General features: G+C 40.8%; 2 protein-coding genes across 2 annotated transcripts in view; one reads left to right on the top strand and one right to left on the bottom strand.

Moving 5' to 3' along the window:
• STARD9 (StAR related lipid transfer domain containing 9) overlaps positions 1 to 23,162 on the bottom strand; it is a 134,360-nt gene that overhangs the window by 66,003 nt on the left and 45,195 nt on the right. The window contains 4 exon segments of the mRNA XM_061180415.1: positions 4,695 to 4,807; positions 7,028 to 7,089; positions 7,179 to 7,211; positions 9,018 to 9,134. Of these exon segments, the coding sequence (XP_061036398.1) occupies positions 4,695 to 4,807; positions 7,028 to 7,089; positions 7,179 to 7,211; positions 9,018 to 9,134 (325 nt within the window).
• On the top strand, positions 9,305 to 10,489 carry LOC133085262 (voltage-dependent anion-selective channel protein 1-like). The gene has a single exon (XM_061182231.1). It carries the CDS (start codon positions 9,322 to 9,324, stop codon positions 10,168 to 10,170), a length of 849 nt encoding a protein of 282 aa, XP_061038214.1. The 5' UTR covers positions 9,305 to 9,321; the 3' UTR covers positions 10,171 to 10,489.

Below are 23,162 nucleotides of genomic sequence, written 5' to 3' on the forward strand. Positions count from 1 at the left end.
GCCGTGAGAAGTCAGAGGCCCAACAAGGAGAGAAAGGCATCCCCACAGAGAGACTGGCAGCGGAACAAGATTTCTAAGTTGGCGTGAGGAGGTGGCCCAGCAAAAGAATACCAAGACCAAGAGGGGTATGGAAGGTACCTGCACAGCGAGGGGTGGGGACAGGCAGCCCTGCACGGAGCACTGGAATGCGGGCATGGTGAGCATGGCTTCCTGTGGTGAGGGGCACAGCCAGGTGAGGCGGGCATCCACATAAGAGAGAGGACAGCAATGACAAGGAGACTCATTACACATGGGGGTGGAGGGACCGATCAAAGAAGCATTTCCACCTTTGGATAAAGGAATTACAAATCTGGAAAGGGAGAAATCCAGAATGAACCCTGTTGTGTTGGACTGCAGTTGGAAGTACTGGTGTGAACATGTATTAGCTCCGTCCACTCAGAAGGACTAGGAGTTGCAACATCTCAAAAGCAACGAGCATACCTAGCACTTAGATCTTGGCTTCCAAAAACTTTTCTCCAATAAAAAGGACCAGATTACATATAGAATGGATAAACAACAAGGTCCTACTGTCTAGCACAGGGAACTATATTCAATATCCTGAGACAAACCAAAATGGAAAAGAATATTAAAAAAAGAATGTATACATATGTATAGCTGAATCACTTTGCTGTACAGCAGAAATTAACACAACATTGTAAATCAACTCTACTTCAATTAAAAAAAAAAAAAGAAGAACCAGGGCTCCTGGGAGAAATGGCTGATTCAAAGACTGAGGCAGGGAAAGCAGATGAACCTTGAACATCTCCTGTCAGAAAGCAAGGAAGTGCTCAAAGAATGATGGTGATATGCCAGAATGTCACAGGAACACACCTGAAGGGGATTCCATTGGCTAAATCTGGAATAACTGGAGCATCAAAATAAAAAATAGTAGTAGCAGAAGGCGACTCATTCAATAAAATAAGAAACCATGAGTCTATGCCAACATAAATAAATTAATAAATAAATTGAAAGTCAGACGAGGATAGGACACATACATGGTTTCACAGTACCGCACCCACAAAAAACACTTGTTGGTTACAAAAGGAAAACAGCAATTTCAGAGTGAAGAAGCCTGGCAGATATGACCTTAAGTGAGGAAATTAAAAATCATGAGTAATGGGACATATCAAAATTGTGCACCGCTTAATGGTGTCAAGTTCATGACAGTCAAGAGAGACCAAGGAGCCTTCCAGACTGGAGAACACTAGAGAGACACCCTAACCAAAGGCAACCCTTAACTCTCAAATGGACAATTACTGGGACAATTAGTGAAACTTAAATGGGTTCTAAGGATCAGATGGTAGTAATGCGTCAAAGTTAATTTCCTGATTTGGATGGTTGTGCTGTAACTATACAGGAGAACATTCTTGTTTGAAAGAAAAACACCCTAAAATAATCAGGGGATAAGGGTCATTAGGTTGGCAATTTACTCTCAAATGGTTCAAGTAAAAAAGTTCTTTAGGGACTTCCCTGGTGGCACAGTGGTTAAGAATCCGCCTGCCAATGCAGGGGACACGGGTTCAAACCCTGGTCGGGGAAGATCCCACATGCCACGGAGCAACTAAGCCCATGCGCCACAACTGCTGAGCCCGCGCTCAAGAGCCCGCGAGCCACAACTACTGAACCCTCGTGCCACAACTACAGAAATGCGCACGCCTAGAGCCCATGCTCCGCAACAAGAGAAGCCACCACAGTGAGAAGCCTGTGCACCGCGACAAAGAGTAGCCCCCGCTCGCCACAACTAGAGAAAGCCCGCGCACAGCAACGAAGACCCAATGCAGCCAAAAATAAAAAATATATAAAAATTTTAAAAAGTTCTTTATACTATATTTGCAACTTTTTCAAAAGTTTGTTTCAAAATTAAAAACTAAAAACTCTTAGAAAACTAAGATAAAAAAGAGAATTCCCTTAACCTGCTAAGGCAGTGCTTCTCAAAGCTGCTGCACAGACTGGAGCCAGTTCTCAAACAGTTACTGATGTGCGATGAGATAGGTACAGAAACCTTTACAACAATATGACAGATTTTATATCTCTTGAATCTAATAAAGAAGAATTTGGGCTTATAATTAAGATGTCTTTTTCTTTTTTTTCTAGTAATTCGTCTTTATTTTATCAAAGTATTTGTTTGCCGTGGATTGGAAATTTTTTAAAAAACCGGTCCTTCCTCACAGATAGTTTGAGAAGTGTGTGATAAAGAGCATCTATTAACAACAAATGCTACTGCAAACACCATGGTAAAATGTTGAAGCTTTCCCCTGGGAACAAAACTAAATACTGTTACCACTCTTATTTCATATGGTACTAGAGGTCCTAGTCAGTGTAGAAAGGCAAGGAAAAAAAGGTGTAAGAATTAAAAACACAAACACAAAAATACTCCTGTTATGTGCAGAATGAGTACAAAGAAAATACAAAATAATTTTTTTCAGAGTCCCAACTACCCACTTCCAACAACCTCCTGATTTGTACCCATCCCTGTATATTAAGATAAAGACCAAAGCAAAAATACGATAGTGTCTTTGTCTCATTTAAATATCACTTTAGACCCTGTAACCATTGGGCTTTTACGTGTGCTTTGGGCAGGGCCCTGTACATTTCAGATTTCAACTTAATCTGTCATCTAATTCATAAACTTTTTAATGAAAAGTAAGAGGCTACCCCTTTTCTTTTCTTGGATTTAGGCAGCTATCAAGTTCAGGCTTATAGTTCTAAACTGGAACTACAAGTTCTTTAAAGGCCTTGTATCTTTCATATTTCCCCATGGCAACCTGAATAGTATAGGCATCCAGCAAGTACTCAATAAATTCCTGTAGAATTGGTTTCAAAGCAGAAACCACTTTCTGCTTTGGAATCGTATTCACAGAATATATGAGCTGAAGATAGAGAAAGATAGACAGACAGACTGGCAGGTAATATAAATACTAAATGAATAAAGAAAGCAAACATTTTTAAAAATAAAAAGTTTGCTGTAATGCCATCAGAGGGTAATAATGGGAATAAGTTCAGAGTGACTATTCAGGGTCTCGGCTTCCAAGGCTGGCTCTATACTATGTGAGCTTATGGCTCCTTCACTAGGAAATAAGAGAAATGTCCACCTGTATTTGTATTGATTTGAGAAAGTCCAAACCAACTTTAAGAAACATGTAACCCAAAGGACCTAAGAGACGTTTTGCTGGTTTAGAATTATTTCTTACCAAGCATCCTTCCTCTCCACAAGGGTTCACTCATGAAGGTATCCAAAAGAGCCCTGAGATTTAAGTCTGATCCTGTCGCTGACCTTGAGTATATGACCCAAGCTGTACCACCCTGCGTGAATTCTCGGGGTTCCAGGTACTATGCCAATCAAAGAACCTATGATCATAGGTCTCCTCCATGTACAGGATTCTGTCCCATTCTTCTCTTCCAGTCCTAGAAAAGGTTCCCAGTTCCAACCCTGCCCCAACTGGCTGTGCAACTTTGGGAACATCCCTTAACTTCTTCCAGACTTCATCTTCTGTGCAACGAAGACATCAGGACTACATCTGAGGTCTCCTCTAGTTACTCCCCCACCCGCCCCCCACACCCAAAAAGCACATTAAGATAAAAATAAATTAAAAGATGAGAAACTGTGGCACTACTGCATCCACTCATGGTCTGCCTTCAAATTATTGCTTTACACAGAAATATATATCCACAGAGTTTTACAGAGGAATCTCCAACTGGCTCCTAGCAAAGTAAACGGTATTTTCATCGTTTCCAGGCTGCCAATTACGATGGAACATTTGGGAAAAGACTCAGCAGAATCAGTGACTGGCACACCTACTGAGTCAGCCATTAGCCATGCCCTGATCAGAGAAGAGACCAGCTCTTGATCTTTCATGTCCCTCTCTTTGTCAAGATTTAAATAAGCTTCCCCCACAAAAGAACCCAACAGTTTCTACTTAATAGCAAGACTTAGCCTAATGGAATAAGACAGATGGAACCAAACACCAAGTATCAGTGCTTGATGAGGTAGCAGCAAGTAGACCCTGCTCCATGTCTGACATCTCCCCATGTCCCTGACTATTACCACCACTGCAACAGAAAGTACCCCGAAAAGGAGACTGGCTGACCTGGGAATCAGTCCCAGCCCTGCTGGACCTGGCACCACAGACCCAACACTGTTCCATATCACTTTCCCCCTCACTCACCATGCTTTAGACACACTGGCCTCCTTGACACCACCAAGCCCTTCACTCAGGGCTCTAGCCCATGCCGCTCCCTCAACCTGAAACACTCTTCCCTTTGCTACGCCATTCTTCACACAACTGGCTCCTGTATCCCCTCCAGGTTCAGCTTAAAATGTTACCTCCTCAGGGAAGCTTTCCTGACCACGCTATGCAGATGGGTTGCCTACACCACCCAGTGTTCTTTGCCATCACTGTATCTATTTATCTTTTTATTAGCCTTTATCACAACTGTAAGTAGTGCTTGTTTTCTGACTCACCCCCACAAGCGTATAACCTTGCCTGGGAGGGCAAGACTGCCTTTTCTATTTATTGGTACCTATTTGGCATCTAATACCAGTAGCTGGCACATAGTAAGTATTCATTATACGTTTGTTGAATGAATCAGTGACCGTCAGGAGAGCTTCCCAGGTTTCAGTTTGGTCTCAGACTTCCAGGATCACAGTGGCTCACCTTGTACATAGGGCCCCATCTCTGGGTGCTCCCTGACCCGCAGATTATAGGTCTTTTTTTGATCAGATTGTTTCAGCAGATCCCGCACTCGTTCATTATAGATTTCCAGGAAGCTAGAGACATGTAGAAAAAGGCAGATAATTAGATCTTGAAAAAATGTGGGAAAAACACTAAGCCAAGAATCAGAAGGTCCTAGTTCTAGTTCTACCTCTGACACTCTAAGACCTTGGTCACGCCAGGTTTCCCCCTTGAGTCTCGTTCTGCATGTGTACAATAGGGTTTTGAGCATTGGCTGTCATTACTCCACAGTTTCAGGTTTACAGTGTCAGTGCTGATTCAAGTTTAGCCTTCAAGAGGCTATTTCAGCATGGGTTTAGGCTGCCACCAGCCTGTGCCTCGATCAGGCCCCCATAGCATAGAGTCTACAAGCATGTTTCTTGAAGTGGTTTTCAAATGTGATCTTTGAGCTCTATTATTCACTGAAGGCATCTCAAGGGCCATGCTGAGCAACAAGGGAAGCTAAGTGAGAAGGGTGCTGCTCCCCACCCCTAACTTAAGTAGCACAGTTCTCATTTTACCTGTCTTATACACTGGGATTCGGTTTAAGATATGCTGTCTTATTGGTATCTACTGGCATTTTATGCCTTTTTAAAATAATAACACAGCTACAATTCTTAATTAAAATCAGTAAATATTTTGTTAAATAAGAAAGCAGGGGCTTCCCTGGTGGTGCAGTGGTTGAGAATCTGCCTGCCAATGCAGGGGACACGGGTTTGAGCCCTGGTCTGGGAAGATTCCACATGCCGCGGAGCAACTGGGCCCGTGAGCCACAACTACTGAGCCTGCACGTCTGGAGCCTGTGCTCCGCAACAAGAGAGGTCACGATAGTGAGAGGCCTGCGCACCGTGATGAAGAGTGGCCCCCACTTGCTGCAACTAGAGAAAGCCCTTGCACAGAAACGAAGACCCAACACAGCCATAAATAAATAAATAAATAAATAAAATTTTAAAAAATAAAAAAAAATAAGAAAGCAGACTTCTCACAGAAAGGTCTTCCTCACTGGAACACAGATGCTTGCCTGTGGAGCCAGCAGTCAGAAAAAAAGGCTCCAGTTCAAAGCTGCTCTCTGCACACTCTTCTTATAAAATTTTTCTCCTTAATCTTCTCATATTTGGACACAGCAACTCCAGATATCTCTTAGAATAGTGGTTCCCAGATTTCATGGACAACAGAACACCTAACATATATGTATATGTTTATACACATAGAGGTTTGCAAATTTTTACTTTATAAACTTAAAAAATGTAAAAATAGTGTTCACAATCATTTAATTTTAAAAACAGACAGTTGGGCTTCCCTGGTGGCGCAGCAGTTAAGAATCCGCCTGCCAATGCAGGGGACACGGGTTCAAGCCCTGCTCCGGGAAGATCCCACATGCCGCGGAGCAACTACTGAGCTTGTGCTCTAGAGCCCGTGCGCCACAACTACTGAGCCTGCGCTCTAGAGCCTGCGAGTCACAAATACTGAAGCCTGCACGCCTAGAGCCCGTGCTCCACAACAAGAGAAGCCACCGCAATGAGAAGCTCACGCACCGCAATGAAGAGTAGCCCCCGCTCGCCGCAACTAGAGAAAGACCGCGCGCAGCAACAAAGACCCAACACAGCCAAAAATAAATAAATAAATTCATAAAAAACAAAACAAAAAAACCCCAAACAGACAGTTATTCTTTTTAGGGTAATGAAAATGTTATGTAATTAGATAGTGATGATGTTTGAACAACCTTGTAAATATCCACAAAAAAAAAAACATTGAAATATATTCTTTAAAAGTGTGAATTTTATGGTATGTGAATTATGTCTCATGTTTTTAAACAAGGACATTGAACACCAAAGACAAAAAAAAAAAAGAATACAGAGAATTCAGGGCAATTGGTAACCTTCCGCCAACATTTACAGTTCAGACTGGTTAAAACGTCACGTTGGGGTAGCCAGCACTAGTCTAGGAACTAGAGTTTGGGAACTACTGACCTGGAGAACAACCCAGGAGGGGGCTGGAACAGAAATCCCAAAAGCTAGTATGAAACTACAGAAAATAAAGGAAAGGAAACCAGCTAGCCAGGGGAAGCTGGTCCACAGGAGACACCGGCTTGTTAAGCCTGAGGATAGGAACTAAGTTTCCTACAACCTAAAACCTAAGGAAGTTTTTCATCTTGTACTGCAAGATATTTCTGCTGTGGCTTTTCTCCATTCCTCTGGGCGACTCTGGAAGTGGAGAGGACAGCTCTGGAGTGGAAACAGAAACGCTTCAGGCTGCAGAGCCTGACAGGTTCTTACCTTACTTTTATTCTGCAGGAGGAAGGCAGTGGGGCACAGTTTTCCTCCCTGACAAAGAGACCCTGCACAAACCAGAGGGTTGGAGTTTCACTGAAGGGAGTGTACAAAGACGACCTACTTTGAGGGTATCCAGTCAAAAGAGAGTCTATACCTCACATATCCGTGGTGTCAGCCCAACAGAGGCCTGGAGAACAGAAGAGAAGAAAGCATTACTGTTCACTCACGGTGATGCTCTCCCCCCAACACCCAGGGCCCACCCTCAGCAGGGATGGGCTCCTTGTGCTAGCCTCTTCACTTCAGGCAGTTTCCCCGACGGTATGTGGAAGACTCTATTTGCCAGTGCTCTCAGGAGGCTCTCATGGGAGGAATGTACCAGATGAGAGGCAGATCACCACCGTAAGAAGGAAGAGAGAAGAAGCTAGCAAGCCCAGGTACATACTTTCATGCAGAGAAGGTTACATCCTTCTTGGGATGAATCCACTTTACCATGGTGGTCCCTCCCAGAACCCTATCTCCTAACCCTGCACACACAGGAGGACTAGAGTACATAGGTGTTCAAAACACACATTTAGAGAGAAGCGGCTTCTTTTTTCATCTTGGATCCAGTGCTAACTTATACTCAGGTTAAGGGCTTTACACCCCTGGGTTATTGGGCATTTTCTTCTTTTAATTTAAAATCTATAAAATCAGGTTAAACATGGACGTAGTAAGCAATGATCTGGGCCCACGGCAGCAGGGATAATCTTCCAGGAGGAATAACATCCTAGAGAATGTCCCTATGTGGTGTTGTCACCTGCCCTACCAGTTCATCTCACCAGGGTACTTCTAAGCCTAAAACAAAGAGGTATTCTTAAGGAACTCTACCCTCCCAATTTTCCATGATAAAGGAAGGCTCTCATAAGTCTTCCACAATTTTGAAAGCTCCCATCCCAGTAGCTGGTTCTCCTGCTTCTTTCTGAACACTCAGATCGAACACACACATAGCCCCATATCCACATGGCCTTAGCCAGCACTTAACACTCAGCCTGGGACTTGTCTACACCAAAGGTGTTAAAAAGCTACAGGTGATGAACTTGGAAATGATAATGAGAAATTCAGAAGGACTGACAAGGTCTGTGTCATCAAAGGGAGTTGTAAAATTCTAAGGTTCTTCAGGGTGTAATAAAGAGGGGCTAATTATTCAAAGTTTACCTTTCAATTGAAGTGCTGAGAAACATTCTTTTTTTTTAACTTTTTATTTTATAAAAAGTTATATAGGGCTTCCCTGGTGGCGCAGTGGTTGAGAATCTGCCTGCCAATGCAGGGGACAGGGGTTCAAGCCCTGGTTTGGGAAGATCCCACATGCCGCGGAGCAACTAGGCCCGTGAGCCACAATTACTGAGCCTGCGCGTCTGGAGCCTGTGCTCCGCAACAAGAGAGCCCGCGATAGCGAGAGGCCCGCACACGGTGATGAAGAGTGGCCCCCACTTGCCGCAACTAGAGAAAGCCCTCGCACAGAAACGAAGACTCAACGCAACCAAAAAATATATAAATAAATAAATAAAACTATTAAAAAAAAAAAAAGTTATATAGCTGATTAACAATATTGTGTGAGTTCCAGGTGTATAGCAGAGTGATTCAGTTATAGATATACATGTATCTATTCTTTTTCAAATTTTTTCCCGTTTAGGTTGTTACATAATACTACTGAGCAGAGTTCCCTGTGCTATACAGTAGGTCCTTGTTGGTTATCCATATAGCAGTGTGTACATGTCAATCCCAAACTCCCTAACTATCCCTCACCCCACCCTTCCCCCCCGGTAGCCATAAATTTGTTCTCTAAGTCTGTGAGTGTGAAGAAACGCATTCTTAATATAGAATAGGACCCATTAAATCTTAACTGAAGTTGACTGACTATGAAACTCACATCCTCTCTCAGTGGCAAGGACAATGCAAGATTCAGGCTTGCTGTGGCTTTAGGAAGACATCGCATTCCAATGCCAATACTCACTGGGGTGCCCAGCATGGTGTATGTCTTCCCAGAGCCTGTCTGCCCATAGGCAAAAAGGCACATGTTGTAGCCTCTGGCGGCTGCAGACAGTACTTCAGTCCCCAAATCCTTGAACACCTATAACAATAAAAATAGAGAGCATGTCACTCTGGTCCTTCTTCCCACAGCAGCTTTTAAATTATTTTTTAACCTAAAATAATATAAAATGTTTCAAACATCCATGACTATAAATTCCCCACTGTTTTATGAGAATCAATTCAGTTTCAAAAAAAGATTGCTGACTGCCACCGCTTCTGAGCAGAAGATGGCTGTGCCTCCCACGTATGCTGATCTTGGCAAATCTGCCAGGGATGTCTTCACCAAAGGCTATGGATTTGGCTTAATAAAACTTGATTTGAAAACAAAATCTGAGAATGGACTGGAATTTACAAGCTCAGGTTCAGCCAACACCGAGACCACCAAAGTGACGGGCAGTCTGGAAACCAAGTACAGATGGACCAAATATGGTCTAACGTTTACGGAGAAATGGAACACTGACAACACACTAGGCACGGAGATTACTGTGGAAGATCAGCTGGCACATGGCCTGAAGCTGACCTTCGATTCATCCTTCTCACCAAACACTGGGGAAAAAAATGCTAAAATCAAGACAGGGTACAAGTGGGAACATATCAACCTGGGTTGTGATGTCGATTTCGACATTGCCAGGCCTTCCATCCGGGGTGCTCTGGTGCTGGGTTATGAGGGCTGGCTGGCTGGCTACCAGGTGAATTTTGAGACCGCAAAGTCTCGAGTGACCCAGAGCAACTTTGCGGTTGGCTACAAGATGGATGAGTTCCAGCTTCACACTAATGTAAGTGATGGGACAGAGTTTGGCGGCTCCATTTATCAGAAAGTGAACAAGTTGGAGACCGCTGTTAATCTGGCCTGGACAGCGGGAAACAGTAACACTCACTTCGGAATAACAGCCAAGTACCAGATCGACCCTGACGCCTGCCTCTTGGCTAAAGTGAATAGCTCCAGCCTGAGAGGGTTAGGATATACTCAGACCCTAAAGCCAGGTATCAAACTGACACTGTCAGCTCTGCTGGATGGCAAGAATGTCAACGCTGGTGGCCACAAGCTTGGTCTAGGACTGGAGTTTCAAGCATAAATGAATACTGTACAGTCGTTTAATTTTAAACTATTTTGCAGCATAGCTACCTTCAGAATTTAGTGTACCTTTTAATGTTGTATGTCTGGGATGCAAGTATCGCTAAATATCATGTTAGACTTCCAGGTTAAAGATGATTCAGCTTTAGGGTGTTACCCTTGCAGAGGCACAGAAGAAACCCAATTTCAAAAAAGGTCCTTTCAGCTGCAGACTTGAGGGGGAGCTTGCTGGCCCCTCTAGAGATGTCAGGTTTCTTTTTTACCTAGAAATGGCTGCAAGTGGAAGTTGATAATTTGCAGGCAATTCGTAATTTGTAAATTCGTATTGAGTAAATGAATGAAATTGTGACTTCCTGAGACTTGAACCTTGGTTTCCTACCCTGATTGAGGAGAGGCTCTGTGATGGTGTATACAAACTCATCTGAAAGGGACTTTTTTAGGCAGGGACTTTTTCCACCCCAATCCATCACCTCTTTTACACCAAAAGTAGTCTGCAGGGCATGGTAGCTGTTTCTTTTGTGCCATTTTGGGGTGGAGAAGGCGGATGTGATGAAGCCAATAATTCAGGACTTAATTGTGTTTTTTCTCCTGTTGTGTTTTTTTGCCCTTGCACCAGAGTATGAAATAGCTTCTAAGAGCTCCAGCTGCAAGCTGGGAAGAGTCTCTGTAACTGTAATCACATGGTGACAACACTCAGAATCTAAACTGAACTTCTGTTGTATTCTTGCCACTCAGTTTATTTTTTAGCAGTTTATTGGGTACGTTTTAGAGTCTTCCATTTCGTGTGGAATTAGTTCCTCTCCTTCAAATGCTATAATTAACATCACTTAAAATAAAACTTGAATAAAATACTGAAACCTTAAAAAAAAAGATTGCTAAGGAAAATTCATTCATTCAGTCAGTCAGTCAAATATTTTTCGAAGTGCTTACTATATGCCGGGCACAAGGCTAGACATTAAAGACACAAAATTGATATATATGGTCCCTAACCTTAAGGCAAAAAGAGTCTGGGAGAAGGGCAAAGACATGCAAGCAAATTAGTAAAGAAAAACCATGTACATTAATTATTTTTCCTTCCCATTACCAAAAAAAAAAAAAAAAGTTTAATATGGTTAATCAGGTAAAGCTACAATGAAATACTGCCCAGTAACATGTCACACAAATTCAGGGTCTCAAGACACCACAGTGAGAATCAGTTAAGTCCAGAAGTTAGGGAGGAGTTTTCCCTATGGGACCCTTTTCTACATGCTGCCTCTTCAGACTGATCCTAACAGCTGACTGCTTCCACTGTCACTCATCTCTGTAGTGGTCAGCTTTAATGAATCAGAAACAGCTAGAGGTCCTCCTATGAAAACCCCTATACTTTGTGTAGTGTCTGAAAGTCCTGTTGGACTCTGTCAGGCAGACCCCAGGCTCAGGACAAAACAGCCTGGCTTATGGGGAAGGCATAGCTTCCAGTTGAACCAGTCCTCAGCAGAATGCCACATGAACATCTGCATACACAGCTGGTATGGTGGGCATTTACCCTTTGCATTGCTGCTGTTCAGCATCCAAATACTCTTCCTATCTGAGAGGGGAACCAGATTGTGTCAGTCTTGGTCGGAAGCAGGGCCCAACCCTCCCCGACGGAAGCCAAATAGTCCAGGAAACCCTCTCCACCTCCTGGTGGCTAGAACACGAACATGTGAAATGAGGCCCGCCAACTAGGTGCTTGCACTTGAATTTTCAAAGAATGACACAAAAACAAAGGAATAAATTCTCCTTGTTGGCATCGAGAGTCCATCAGTACTACATCCTGAACGTACAAGTGCCAAGTGTGGTGCTCAAATCAGACTATTCTGTGATATGGCTTTGCCTGGCTTCCCTGCCACCTAGGGCCCCATGGTTTCCTGCTCATTTTTATACTTTCCCTTAAATTCTGTGAATCTCTTGATACGGTTCCAAATTGGTTCCAAATTGGAATATTGTTCTTATGGTTCATAGCTGTGGGACCATACAAATCTGTATGGTCCCACAAAATTTTACTTAAAATTTGTAAGCCTCAGTTTCTTTCCCAATAAAGTGGATATTTTGTAACTATATCACAGGTTTGTTGTGAAGACTAAGTGAGATAACACACGTAACTAGGGACCACGGGAACGAAGAGAGCAGCTGCTAACCTAAGACCATACTACCCTATTCTGTTTTAGCAGCTATAGTTATGCTTCTTGACCAATGAACTATTTATGTTTTGTTTGTTTTTTAGTGCTTTTAATATTCAGGCATAGGGCCAAAATAACCCAGGGAGTGGTGAAAGATTTGGACCTTGGACCATTCCCACCCCCTTCCCCAATCTCCCTCCCAGCTCTGTACTCGCCATACATTCACCTCTATATTAGCAAAGCTGAAAATTGGGCAGAGTTCTCTTTGCCTCCTGACATCTGTCTTGGTAAAATTCCCAGGGACCGAAGGAAGGAGAGGTTATTTCTCTTCACCAGACCACTTGAGTTGGCTGCCACCCATTTACTAGTTGGAAATGTTCCCCAAAACTCAACCTTTCTTTCTAGTGCTCCAGCAGAAAGTGGAAACAGAGGTGCAGACAGAGCAAGGCCACATCTAGTGAAAGTGTTATTTCTTCCCACCACTCACACAGCAGAGCAGAATGAGCTCAGTGGATTATAAAGGAAGACAACAGAATGTTACTCTGCCCATGTCTTTATCCAAATTCAAATAATCACCTGGAGGTTTTATGAAAAACATCTTTGAAGATACCATTTTCACTAAACAGTAAAAGATGTGAACAAGCAAAACTAGTAGGCTCCAAACGTGGAACTGGTAGAAAGTTAAGATTCCATTCTTCAAGAACTGTGAGGCTTAGCTCATCATAAATTCTAGGAAAAACCACAGCCCTAAACAGAGCACAACAGAGCCAGATGACACCGTGGTTCACTCTGACTGTGGTATTATAATGAAGCAGATGGAAACAGCTCAATATGAATACCAAGAACAGTTTGAAGGCTAAAATAAATCACCAAAAGGCAATCTAAAGCTAGAGGGTCCAGTTCAGGAGGAGAGATGAGCAGTGTAACTTTATTTTTTCTGGAATATAAATAGAAGAAAGCATTCAACAGACAGGTTAATTTTATGTGACACAGCACTTCCAGTCTTTTTAAGGATTCGCTAGATAGGGGATAGTCCACTGGATGCTTCTGTATTGGGACTCACAACACCTGAAGCCCAAACCAAAATCCCTAGCAATACTCATTTCCTAAGGGCAACTGAATCTAGGAATCAGAATTTTTGATGTTCAACATCATATGTCATTAGGGTTGCAAATTAAAACAAGGAGATACCACCACACACCTATTAGAATGGCCAAAATCCAACACACTGACAACACCAAATGCTGACAAGGATATAGAGCAATAGGAAATCTCATTGTTGGTGGGAATGCAGAATGGTACAGACACTTTGGAAGACATTTTGCCAGTTTTTTGTTTTTTGTGTTTTTATTTACAAAACTAAACATATTATTCTTTTTTCTTTTAACATCTTTATTGGAGTATAATTGCTTTACAATGGTGTGTTAGTTTCTGCTTTAGAACAAAGTGAATCAGCTATACATATACATATATCCCTGTATCTCCTCCCTCTTGCGTCTCCCTCCCACCCTCCCTATCCCACCCCTCTAGGTGGTCACAAAGCACCAAGCTGATCTCCCTGTGCTATGCAGCTGCTTCCCACTAGCTATCTATTTTACATTTGGTAGTATATATAAGTCCATACCACTCTCTCACTTCATCCCAGCTTACCCTTCCCCCTCCCCGTGTCCTCAAGTCCATTCTCTACGTCTGCGTCTTTATTCCTGTCCTGCCCCTAGGTTCTTCAGAACCATTTTTTTTTTTAGATTCCATATATATGTGTTAGCATACAGTATTTGTTTTTCTCTTTCTGACTTACTTCACTCTGTATGACAGACTCTAGGTCCATCCACCTCACTACAAATAACTCAATTTCGTATCTTTTTATGGCTGAGTAATATTCCATTTAAACATATCATTCTTAACATACAATGTGGCAAGCATGCTCCTTGGTATTTACCCAAAGGGGCTGAAAACATATCCACACAAAAAGCTGCACACAGATGTTTACAGAAGCTTTATTCATAATTGCCAAAACTTGGAAGCAACCAAGATGTCCTTCAATAGGTGAATGTGTAAACTGTGGTACATCCAGATGACAGGATATTATTCAGTGCTAAAAAGAAATGAGCTATCATGCCATGAAAAAACATGGAGGAAACTTAAATGCACATTGCTAAGTGAAAGAAGCCAATCTGAAAAGGCTACTTACTGTATGATTCCAACTATATGAATTTCTGGAAAAGGTAAAACTATGGAGACAGTAAAAAGATCAGTGATTGGGAGGGGTTGGGGGAGGGACAGATGACAGGTGGAGTGCAGAGGATTTTTAGGGCACTGAAACTACTCTCTATGATACTATAATGGTGTACACATGCCACTATACATTTGTCAAACCCAAGAATGGACAAAACCAAAAATGAACCCTAATATAAACTATGGACATTAGATGATATATCAGTCAATGTAGGTTCACCACCTGCAACGAATGTACCACAATAGTGTGCAATGTTGATAGTTTGGGGGCAGGAGGTATATGGGATCTCTCTGTACTTTGTGCTCAATTTTTCTGTAAACCTAAAACTGCTCTAACAAATAAAGTCTATTTTTTAAAAAGAAGATCCACAAGATAAATCTCAAGGAATGGACTTCCCTGATATCAGCGACATTTAGCAGACATACCCTTCTCAAAAGCAGTTAGAATCAACTATGTCTCTGGAGATTTCATGATGACTGTTTAAGGTCCAAGAATAATGGTTGCGCTGTATTTTCCTAAAGGAACTTCTCACTGAGAGATTTTTTGTTTGTTTGCTTGCTTGTTTTTGGTAGCTCTGTAGTTCTTTCTATTATATACTATGTTCTCTGAGCCCCAAGTAGACTCATAACAACAACAACAACAACAACAAAAACTGCGATTTCAGTTTAGGATGAAAAAGGGTTCAAAATGATGAAATAAATATTGATTTCAAATACAGGTATCAGAAATTGTTGGAACTTCCCTGGTGGTCCAGTGGGTAAGACTCAATGCTCCCAATGCAGGGGGCTCAAGTTCGATCCCTGGTCGGGGAACTAGATCCCACAAGCATGCCGCGTGCCGCAACTAAAAAAGATCCCGCATGCCGCAACGAAGATCCCGCGTACTGCAACTAAGACCTGACGCAGCCTAAATAAATAACTATTAAAAAAAAATTGTTGATAAGTGAGAAGTAAGAGGGACATTTCAAGGAGGGAAAAATGTTAGTTAAAAATAAATCTAAAAACCGTGTGTTAGTAGGCATCTTTAAACTGGAAAATAATTCTAGACAACTCTGGAAACTATTCAAACATATGTTTTCACTAATGCTGTTAGTTGCTTAGGAAAACCTCAAGTAGCCCAGAGTTGTACTTACTTTTACTTCTCATCACACAGAGACCGTGAGGTACAGCTGGTACTATTTGTGGATATACTGACCCATCCTATCTCCAAACTTGTGGCAGCAGTACAGAAAACTAGGGTTCAGGGCCTATTATTTGAAGAGAGTATTCATGTACAAAATATAACAATGGGGCCTGGAGTTGGGGAAAGGGCTTAGAATAATTTGCCTTCCTCTAAACAGCTACACTTATAGTTTAATAGTTAAGAACACAGGCTTCGCAACTTAATAGATTCGAAACCTGGTTCCCGGGGCAAGTAACCTTCCCTCAGTTTCCTCACCTGTGAAATGGAGATTAAAAAGCACCTAAAACTCACAGGGTTTTTGAGAGGATTAACTGTGTAAATACATGTAAAACTTTAAGAACAATGGCACAAAGTAAGCACTTTACTGTGCTAATTTTTGTTGTTGTTGTTACTACACTTTATTTTTTTCCATTTTTTGGTATAAGGAGTACTCAAAAGAGTTAACATTCTCTCTGGTACTCCCATGTACTTTAAAAGAACCATGGACTTTTGGAAAACAGATATCCGAATACAGACACCATAGTTAATATGCCCCAACTTCACATAGATACCTTTTAAAAAACTTCTACCTTCCATCCTATTAAATATTCATTTCTAAAAAATCTTCAGAAACCATTAACGTAAAAAGAAATTTTAACTCTTTCTTCATGTCTTATCGGTTTTGCTAGGGCCTAAGGATCATTCTTTCCCTTCTATAGGTATGAAAATCATGTAACTGAGAGCGGTTACCTAGCCAATAAAATACATGAAGTTCTTAACCCTTAATACTTGCCCACAGAAAGGCTTCATACAATTCTCTTTTTTCCCAGGCTTTTTAAAAAATTGAGGTATAATTGACATATTAGTTTCAGGTATATAACATAATGATTCAACATTTCTATATACCACAAAATGATCACCACAGGGCTTCCGTGGTGGCGCAGTGGTTAATAATCCGCTTGCCAATGCAGGGGACACAGGTTCGAGCCCTGGTCCAGGAAGATCCCACATGCCGCAGAGCAACTAAGCCCATGCGCCGCAACTACTGAGTCTGCGCTCTAGAGCCCGTGAGCCACAACTACTGAGCCCACGTGCCACAACTACTGAAGCCCGCACGCCTAGAGTCCATGCTCTGCAACAAGAGAAGCCACTGCAATGAGAAGCCCGCGCACCTCAACGAAGAGTAGCCACCACTCGCCACAACTAGAGAAAGCCCGCACACAGCAACAAAGACCCAACTCAGCCAAAAATAAATAAATAAATAATTAATTAAATAAATTTATTTTAAAAAAAAATGATCAACACAATAAATCTAGTTAACATCCATCACCACACATAGTTACAAATTTTTTTCTCCTGCTGTGATCTTTCACAATTCACCCACCTAGCTACTTTCAAATATGCAGTACAGTATTATTAACTATAGTCACCATGCTGTACATAATATCCCCATGACTTATTCATTTTATAGCTGGAAATTTGTACCTTTTGACCCATATATTTCTATTATAAAATGAAATTGCTATTATAAACTATGATTTTCACACAGAAAAGAAATTCTTCACCAGTTTTTGTTAATTTACCTAAGAAATATTTATGAGAAAACAGCTTTAAATTCTATGATGTATTCCATTTAAATGGATTTTAAACATCATGTATCTCTCTTGGTCTATAACTCCACTGTTAAAAGGATTGTACTAGAAGACTTTTTTTTCCCTTTTAGTAACACTGCTACTTAATGCAGTAATAGATGTCATCTTTACTGACAAGGATCACTATTTGAGTATTCACCATGAGAAGTATTCTTATAATGTTTCATTACATAAATAAATATATTTAAAATAGAAAAAAAACCCAGAAAATGCTGATAAAAATACTCCCACCATTCAGAGATAACCATTGTTAACATTTTGGTGTACAGCTTACTCTTTCAGACTTTTGTTCTATTCCTTGATAATATCTAATGTCCCTTTCAGGTCTTAAATTCTGATGTAAATATAGTAATTAGGAATACTTGAATACAATGAGGATACTAACTGAACCCAATTGTTTTTATTTTTTATTTTACTATAGTTATTTATGACACTCATAAGTAGTTTTCCCTATATTTATAATTAGACAACTTAATATTTTAATTTAAAATTCTATTTAATTTCTCAGTAGGAAAGCATGCTATAGCCCCACCCATCAGATATCCAAGTCTACCTAAGCCACAGCTCAGGCCCCGCTGTCCACCTGGCTATAGCTTACCCAAAGAGCAAACAAGATATCTAGGAAGGGAAAGAAAGCCTCATCTGTGCCAGCTTTACCAAAACAACCCCACAAAGTATCAGGAAATGCTGTCCACTCTTTATAAATGTCACGCCAGTCCCTCAACGCCACTGCAGGTCACTGATCTTTGGGTCTCTGCCCAGTACAAATGTTCACAGTCCATTCCCACTGTAAGCCCAGCTAGGGGTTAATCAACATCATTTGGGTCCTGTCCCTGGTTTTTTGTAGCAGATTTTTCCAGAGAAAACAGGCAACGGCCTATATTTGACTTTGAACAGATGAAACTAGATTTCCTATTTGGTTTCTCCACTTTACACTGTGAACTACAGAGAGATTTATTTCCCATATTTATTCATATCATATATGTATATCCACACAATGTATACCATGGAAATTGCTGTTTAAACAGTTTCCAAGGAACAGGAGGAGAAAGAAACTACAACAGAAATTTTGAAATGCAGGTAAAGATAAACAAGGCCAACTGGAACCTATGCCATACCCAATGAGGAGTGAGAAGAATCATTATTCTGAATGAAACCAGTCTTTCTTTTTCCTATTTTTAATTAATTTTTAAATTTTTTATACAATTTTTAAAGGTTACATTCCATTTACAGTTATTACAAAATATTGGCTATATTTCCCATGTTGTACAATACATCCTTGTAGCTTATCTTACACCCAATAGTTTGTACCTCCCATCCCCCCCACCCCTATATGCCCCCCAACCCCCATAACCACTAATTTGTTCTCTATATCTGTGAGTCTGCTTCTTTTTTTTATTATATTGAAAGAAACCAGTTTTGAGACGGGCAGGTCCCAGAACTGGATTTCTCTTCACCTCGGCAGCAAGTATTTATTAAATTCCTAACAGGGCCCTAGCACTGCATGGTTGCTGTGGGAGACTTGAAAGACATTTGAAATACTGTCTCCATCTACAATGACCACAGAGTTAGTAAAAAGTTCAGGGGCTTCCCTGGTGGCGCAGTGGTTGGGAGTCTGCCTGCCAATGCAGGGGACGCGGGTTCAAGCCCTGGTCTGGGAGGATCCCACATGCCGCGGAGTGCCTGGGCCCGTGAGCCACAACTACTGAGCCTGCGCGTCTGGAGCCTGTGCTCCTCAACAGGAGAGGCCGTGATAGTGAGAGGCCCGTGCACCGCGATGAAGGGTGGCCCCCGCTCGCCACAACTAGAGAAAGCCCTCGCACAGAAACGAAGACCCAACACAGCCAAAAATAAAAAAATAAATAAATAAAAATTTAAAAATTCATCATGCTTCAAGAGCTTTAAGAAAAAAAAAGTTCAATACTTTTACATAGTAGAAAAAGAATGAAGGGTAGACATAATATTATATTTGGAGAAGGAAAAAAGACTGTGGGCTGGGGTAGAAAAATCTTCATAGCAGAGGTGGCACTCAACCTGTGTCTTAAGCTTGCTTTCAGATAAGTCCCTTCTTTGAATAATGTCCCCCAGATAAAGGCCTTCTCTCTTAAGTGAGGGTGACCTCAGGACTGCAGTACCACAAAATCTAAAATGTATCCTTGTCATTTCAATCCTTCAAGAAGTCAGAATTCTGGGTGAAACAACAGAACAACTAGGTCACTTTACTCTCCCTGAAAAACCTTCAGACCTCCACTTGCCATCTCTTAATACCTGGCTGTCAACTGTGGAAAGTTCACCCCAAGGACTAAAGATCTCCCACCTTAGGAATAAAAAACATCCAGGCAAGTAACCCCAGAAACAGCCAAACAAATCTCTCTGCCTCATCCCTTCACTGAAGTTATTTTATTACTCTTATTTGAAGAAGGAAGTATGGGTACAAAAAGGACAGACATCAGCAGCTATCTGTTTTTAGCCTCAATGAAAGAAGCCCAACTATAGTGGCAGTGGTCCATTCCCACGATGCAACCCTTTAGTGATATGAGAATATCACTCCCTAAAATGAAAATTACTCTGTGGCTGGATATAACAGGGTCTTTCTAGGATCTTCTGCTTGGGATTGATAGACTAGCCCTCTTCTCACAACCCCCCGAAAGCTAAAGGATCCATGAGCTCCCACCTATAGAGGGAAGAGAAGACAGAAGGGCTGCAATTTTCTTAACCATGACATAGGCCTGAAGAATCTCCCAAAGTGTCCCCACTTAAAGTTTCTCTGACCCTACAGCTACTGCCATGACCATAGAACCAGGAGGCACTTGGAAAAGACCAAAGCACTCAGTCTTTATCCAAATGCATTCATTATATTGCGTTAGTTAGCAGAAAGAAGGAAAATAAAAACTGAAATGTAAAATACTTCCATCTCATTTTCTTCTGTCTTCTCCAAACGGCATTTATTATCTACAATGTAGATTTACCACAATTTAATATTGCAATATAATGAGTAGTTCCAAATCAGTAACAAAATAATCAACATCCCAAAAGAGTAAAAAAAAATTAAATAACTGACCAAATGCCATTGCTAAGCACAATAAATTTTTATTGTACTTTTCCATCTTTCTACAAATATATAAATTTTATATTGTTATTCATAGTATATAACCTCTTGTGTATTGCTTTTCATTCCTATATTCCTCAAATACTTAAGCATTTTAAACATTTCTGTGATTCATTTTCACAATTCTGAGTTTAGAGGTTCATAACTGACACAACTAACTTAAAGAGTTCTTAACAATTGACAATCTTCTTATCCTCATACCAACATGAGATGAATGAAATCCAAAATTCCCATTAGAAAGTATCAGTAGCAACTAGTATTTATAATTGCAGCTCAAGGTCAGTGATTCCTAGTGGTATGGAACACAAAGAAAGAAAGCAGAAGAGTTACCTTCACTATTTGTAAGCCCTCAATTTCCAAAATTCTATGAACGCAACTCTCCTCAATCAAGCACCCACTGTCCTGAAACAAATTTGCTAGGTTGGTTGGGTTATTTTTCATTTACTTCCATCTAGCACTCAAGTTCTCTCTTCACACTTTCTTCTTTCAACTGTAGAGTGTTTGATCAGAATCAGTGAGAACTCATGAGTTTCAATATAAGTAAATAGATATAATGGAACTGTGTGTAAGTGTGTATATACATCTGTATATGCAAATATATATTCCCTCGCTTTGTCTAACTCTACTGAGGAGACAAAGGAACAGTGATATCTCAATAGCAATTATCACACCTAGCACCCAGATCTTGGCTAAATGCCATTTCCCATTAATGGGAACAATTTGAGCATCATAACAAACAGTAATACTAACAGACTGTCGTCCACTGAATAAAATGGGAAACCATGAGTCAGTACAAATATAAACAAGTAAATAATTTGAAAGTTTGATGAGGAATGGGATATTTACCTAGTGTTTCAAAGTACCTCTCGACAAAATATTAATTACAAAGAAGGGAAAAGAGTAACTTTACAGTGGAGAAGCCTGGCAAGACGCCACCTTAATCAAGAAATCAAAGTGAACTCTGTGATATTCCTACCAAAGATGCATAATCTGAATCTAATCATGAGGAGATGTTGAACAACCAAATTAAGAAACATTCTAAAAAATAATTCACCTATAATCTTCCAAAGTGTCAAGATTATGAATACAAAGAAAAACTGAGGAACTATTCCAGAATGAATTAGACTAGACATAAGACAGCTAAATGCAACAAGTGATTCTGAACCAGATCCTTTTTCTATAGAGGACATCACTGGGACAATCAGCAAAACTCAAATGGGATCTAATGATTAGATGGTAGTAATATAACAATTTAAATTCCCAGTTTTGAAGGTTGTATTGTGGGTATGTTAAAGAATGTCCTTTACTATAAGGAACTGCACACTCAAGTATCTGGGGCAACTGGGTAACAGGTTGGCAACTTTTAAATGGTTGAGGAAACATTTTTTTGAATGTACTTTCATCTTCTCTGTAAATTTGTGATCATTTCAAAAAAATTTTTTAAGTTTAATAAAAAGATGTAAGGAAAAATACAACAGAAAGCACCCTGGATTCTGAGTCAGGCCTGGGTTCCTACAGATACCAGCACTGCCACTTACTAGCTGTGTGACCTGGTGTGAGTAACGTGCTTTGTTTCCTTTTTCCTCATCAGTAAAATACGGATGACGTTTATTGTAAACAGTTTATTGTAAAAATCAAATGAAGTAAATTATGAGAAAATGCTTAATACATGAAAATGCTAATGAAGCATAAGATATTTATTTTGCAGTCCTGTTGAATCAAATTAAAAAATAACCATAAAGATAAAATGAAATGTACTACAGGTACAAGAAACACATTATGGCACTATATCAATCAGGGTCTGAACAGAAACAGATGGTATATTCAAATTAGAATCATTCAGGTTTAATTAAGTAAAAAGACTATTCACAAAGGTGTGGGTGTGAAGTAGGAAAACCACAAGGGACAGTGGAGTAACCTGGAACCAATACCTGGAAATTCACCACCTCGGAGCCAAAATGGACGAAGGGGGAAAAACGTTCACCAAAACCTGGAAGAAGAGAACCATGCGGAGAGCACCACACTGAGAGGAGCTGTGACTTAACAGATGAGGCCAGACCAAGCCAATCCCTCAGGAGGAAACCTCTCCCTCCCATCTGCTAGAGCTCTCCACCGTTCAACCCCCACTCAAGCCAGAAGGCAAGGAAGCCCAATGATTAGTCCAACAGGTCAGTCTTTGGGGCACAGAAAAAGGTAGAAAACGATGAAGAGTTGACCTGGAAGAGCAAAAGGAAGACATTCAACAGAACTGAATTCAACTGAAGAAGCAGGGAAGACTTCATGAAACAGGGAACATCTGAAGTGGGCCTCAAGCCATGAGTAGGATTTTAATTATTAGGTTGATTATCTAGGCAGTATGAGTAACACACGTAAAGCTGCGAGTAATGAAAATGCATGGCTGTCCAGGTGAAATTTAGAAAATCAGATATGTTGTAAGATAAGACTAAATATTGGGGTGATGCAAAGGACGAGGTTTTCTTTTCTTTCATTTTTAAAAAATTGAGGTATATGGGACTTCCCTGGCGGTCCAGTGGTTACAACTCTGCGCTTCCACTGCAAGGGGTGCAGGTTCAATCCCTGGTCAGGGAACTAAGATCCCGCATATCACGTGGCTTAGCCAAAAAAAATTGAGGTATAGCTGATTTACAATATCATATTAGTTTCAGGTGTACAACATAATGATTAAAAATTTTT

This window comes from Eubalaena glacialis, chromosome 2 (assembly GCF_028564815.1).
Source record: "Eubalaena glacialis isolate mEubGla1 chromosome 2, mEubGla1.1.hap2.+ XY, whole genome shotgun sequence".
Lineage (NCBI taxonomy): Eukaryota > Metazoa > Chordata > Mammalia > Artiodactyla > Balaenidae > Eubalaena > Eubalaena glacialis.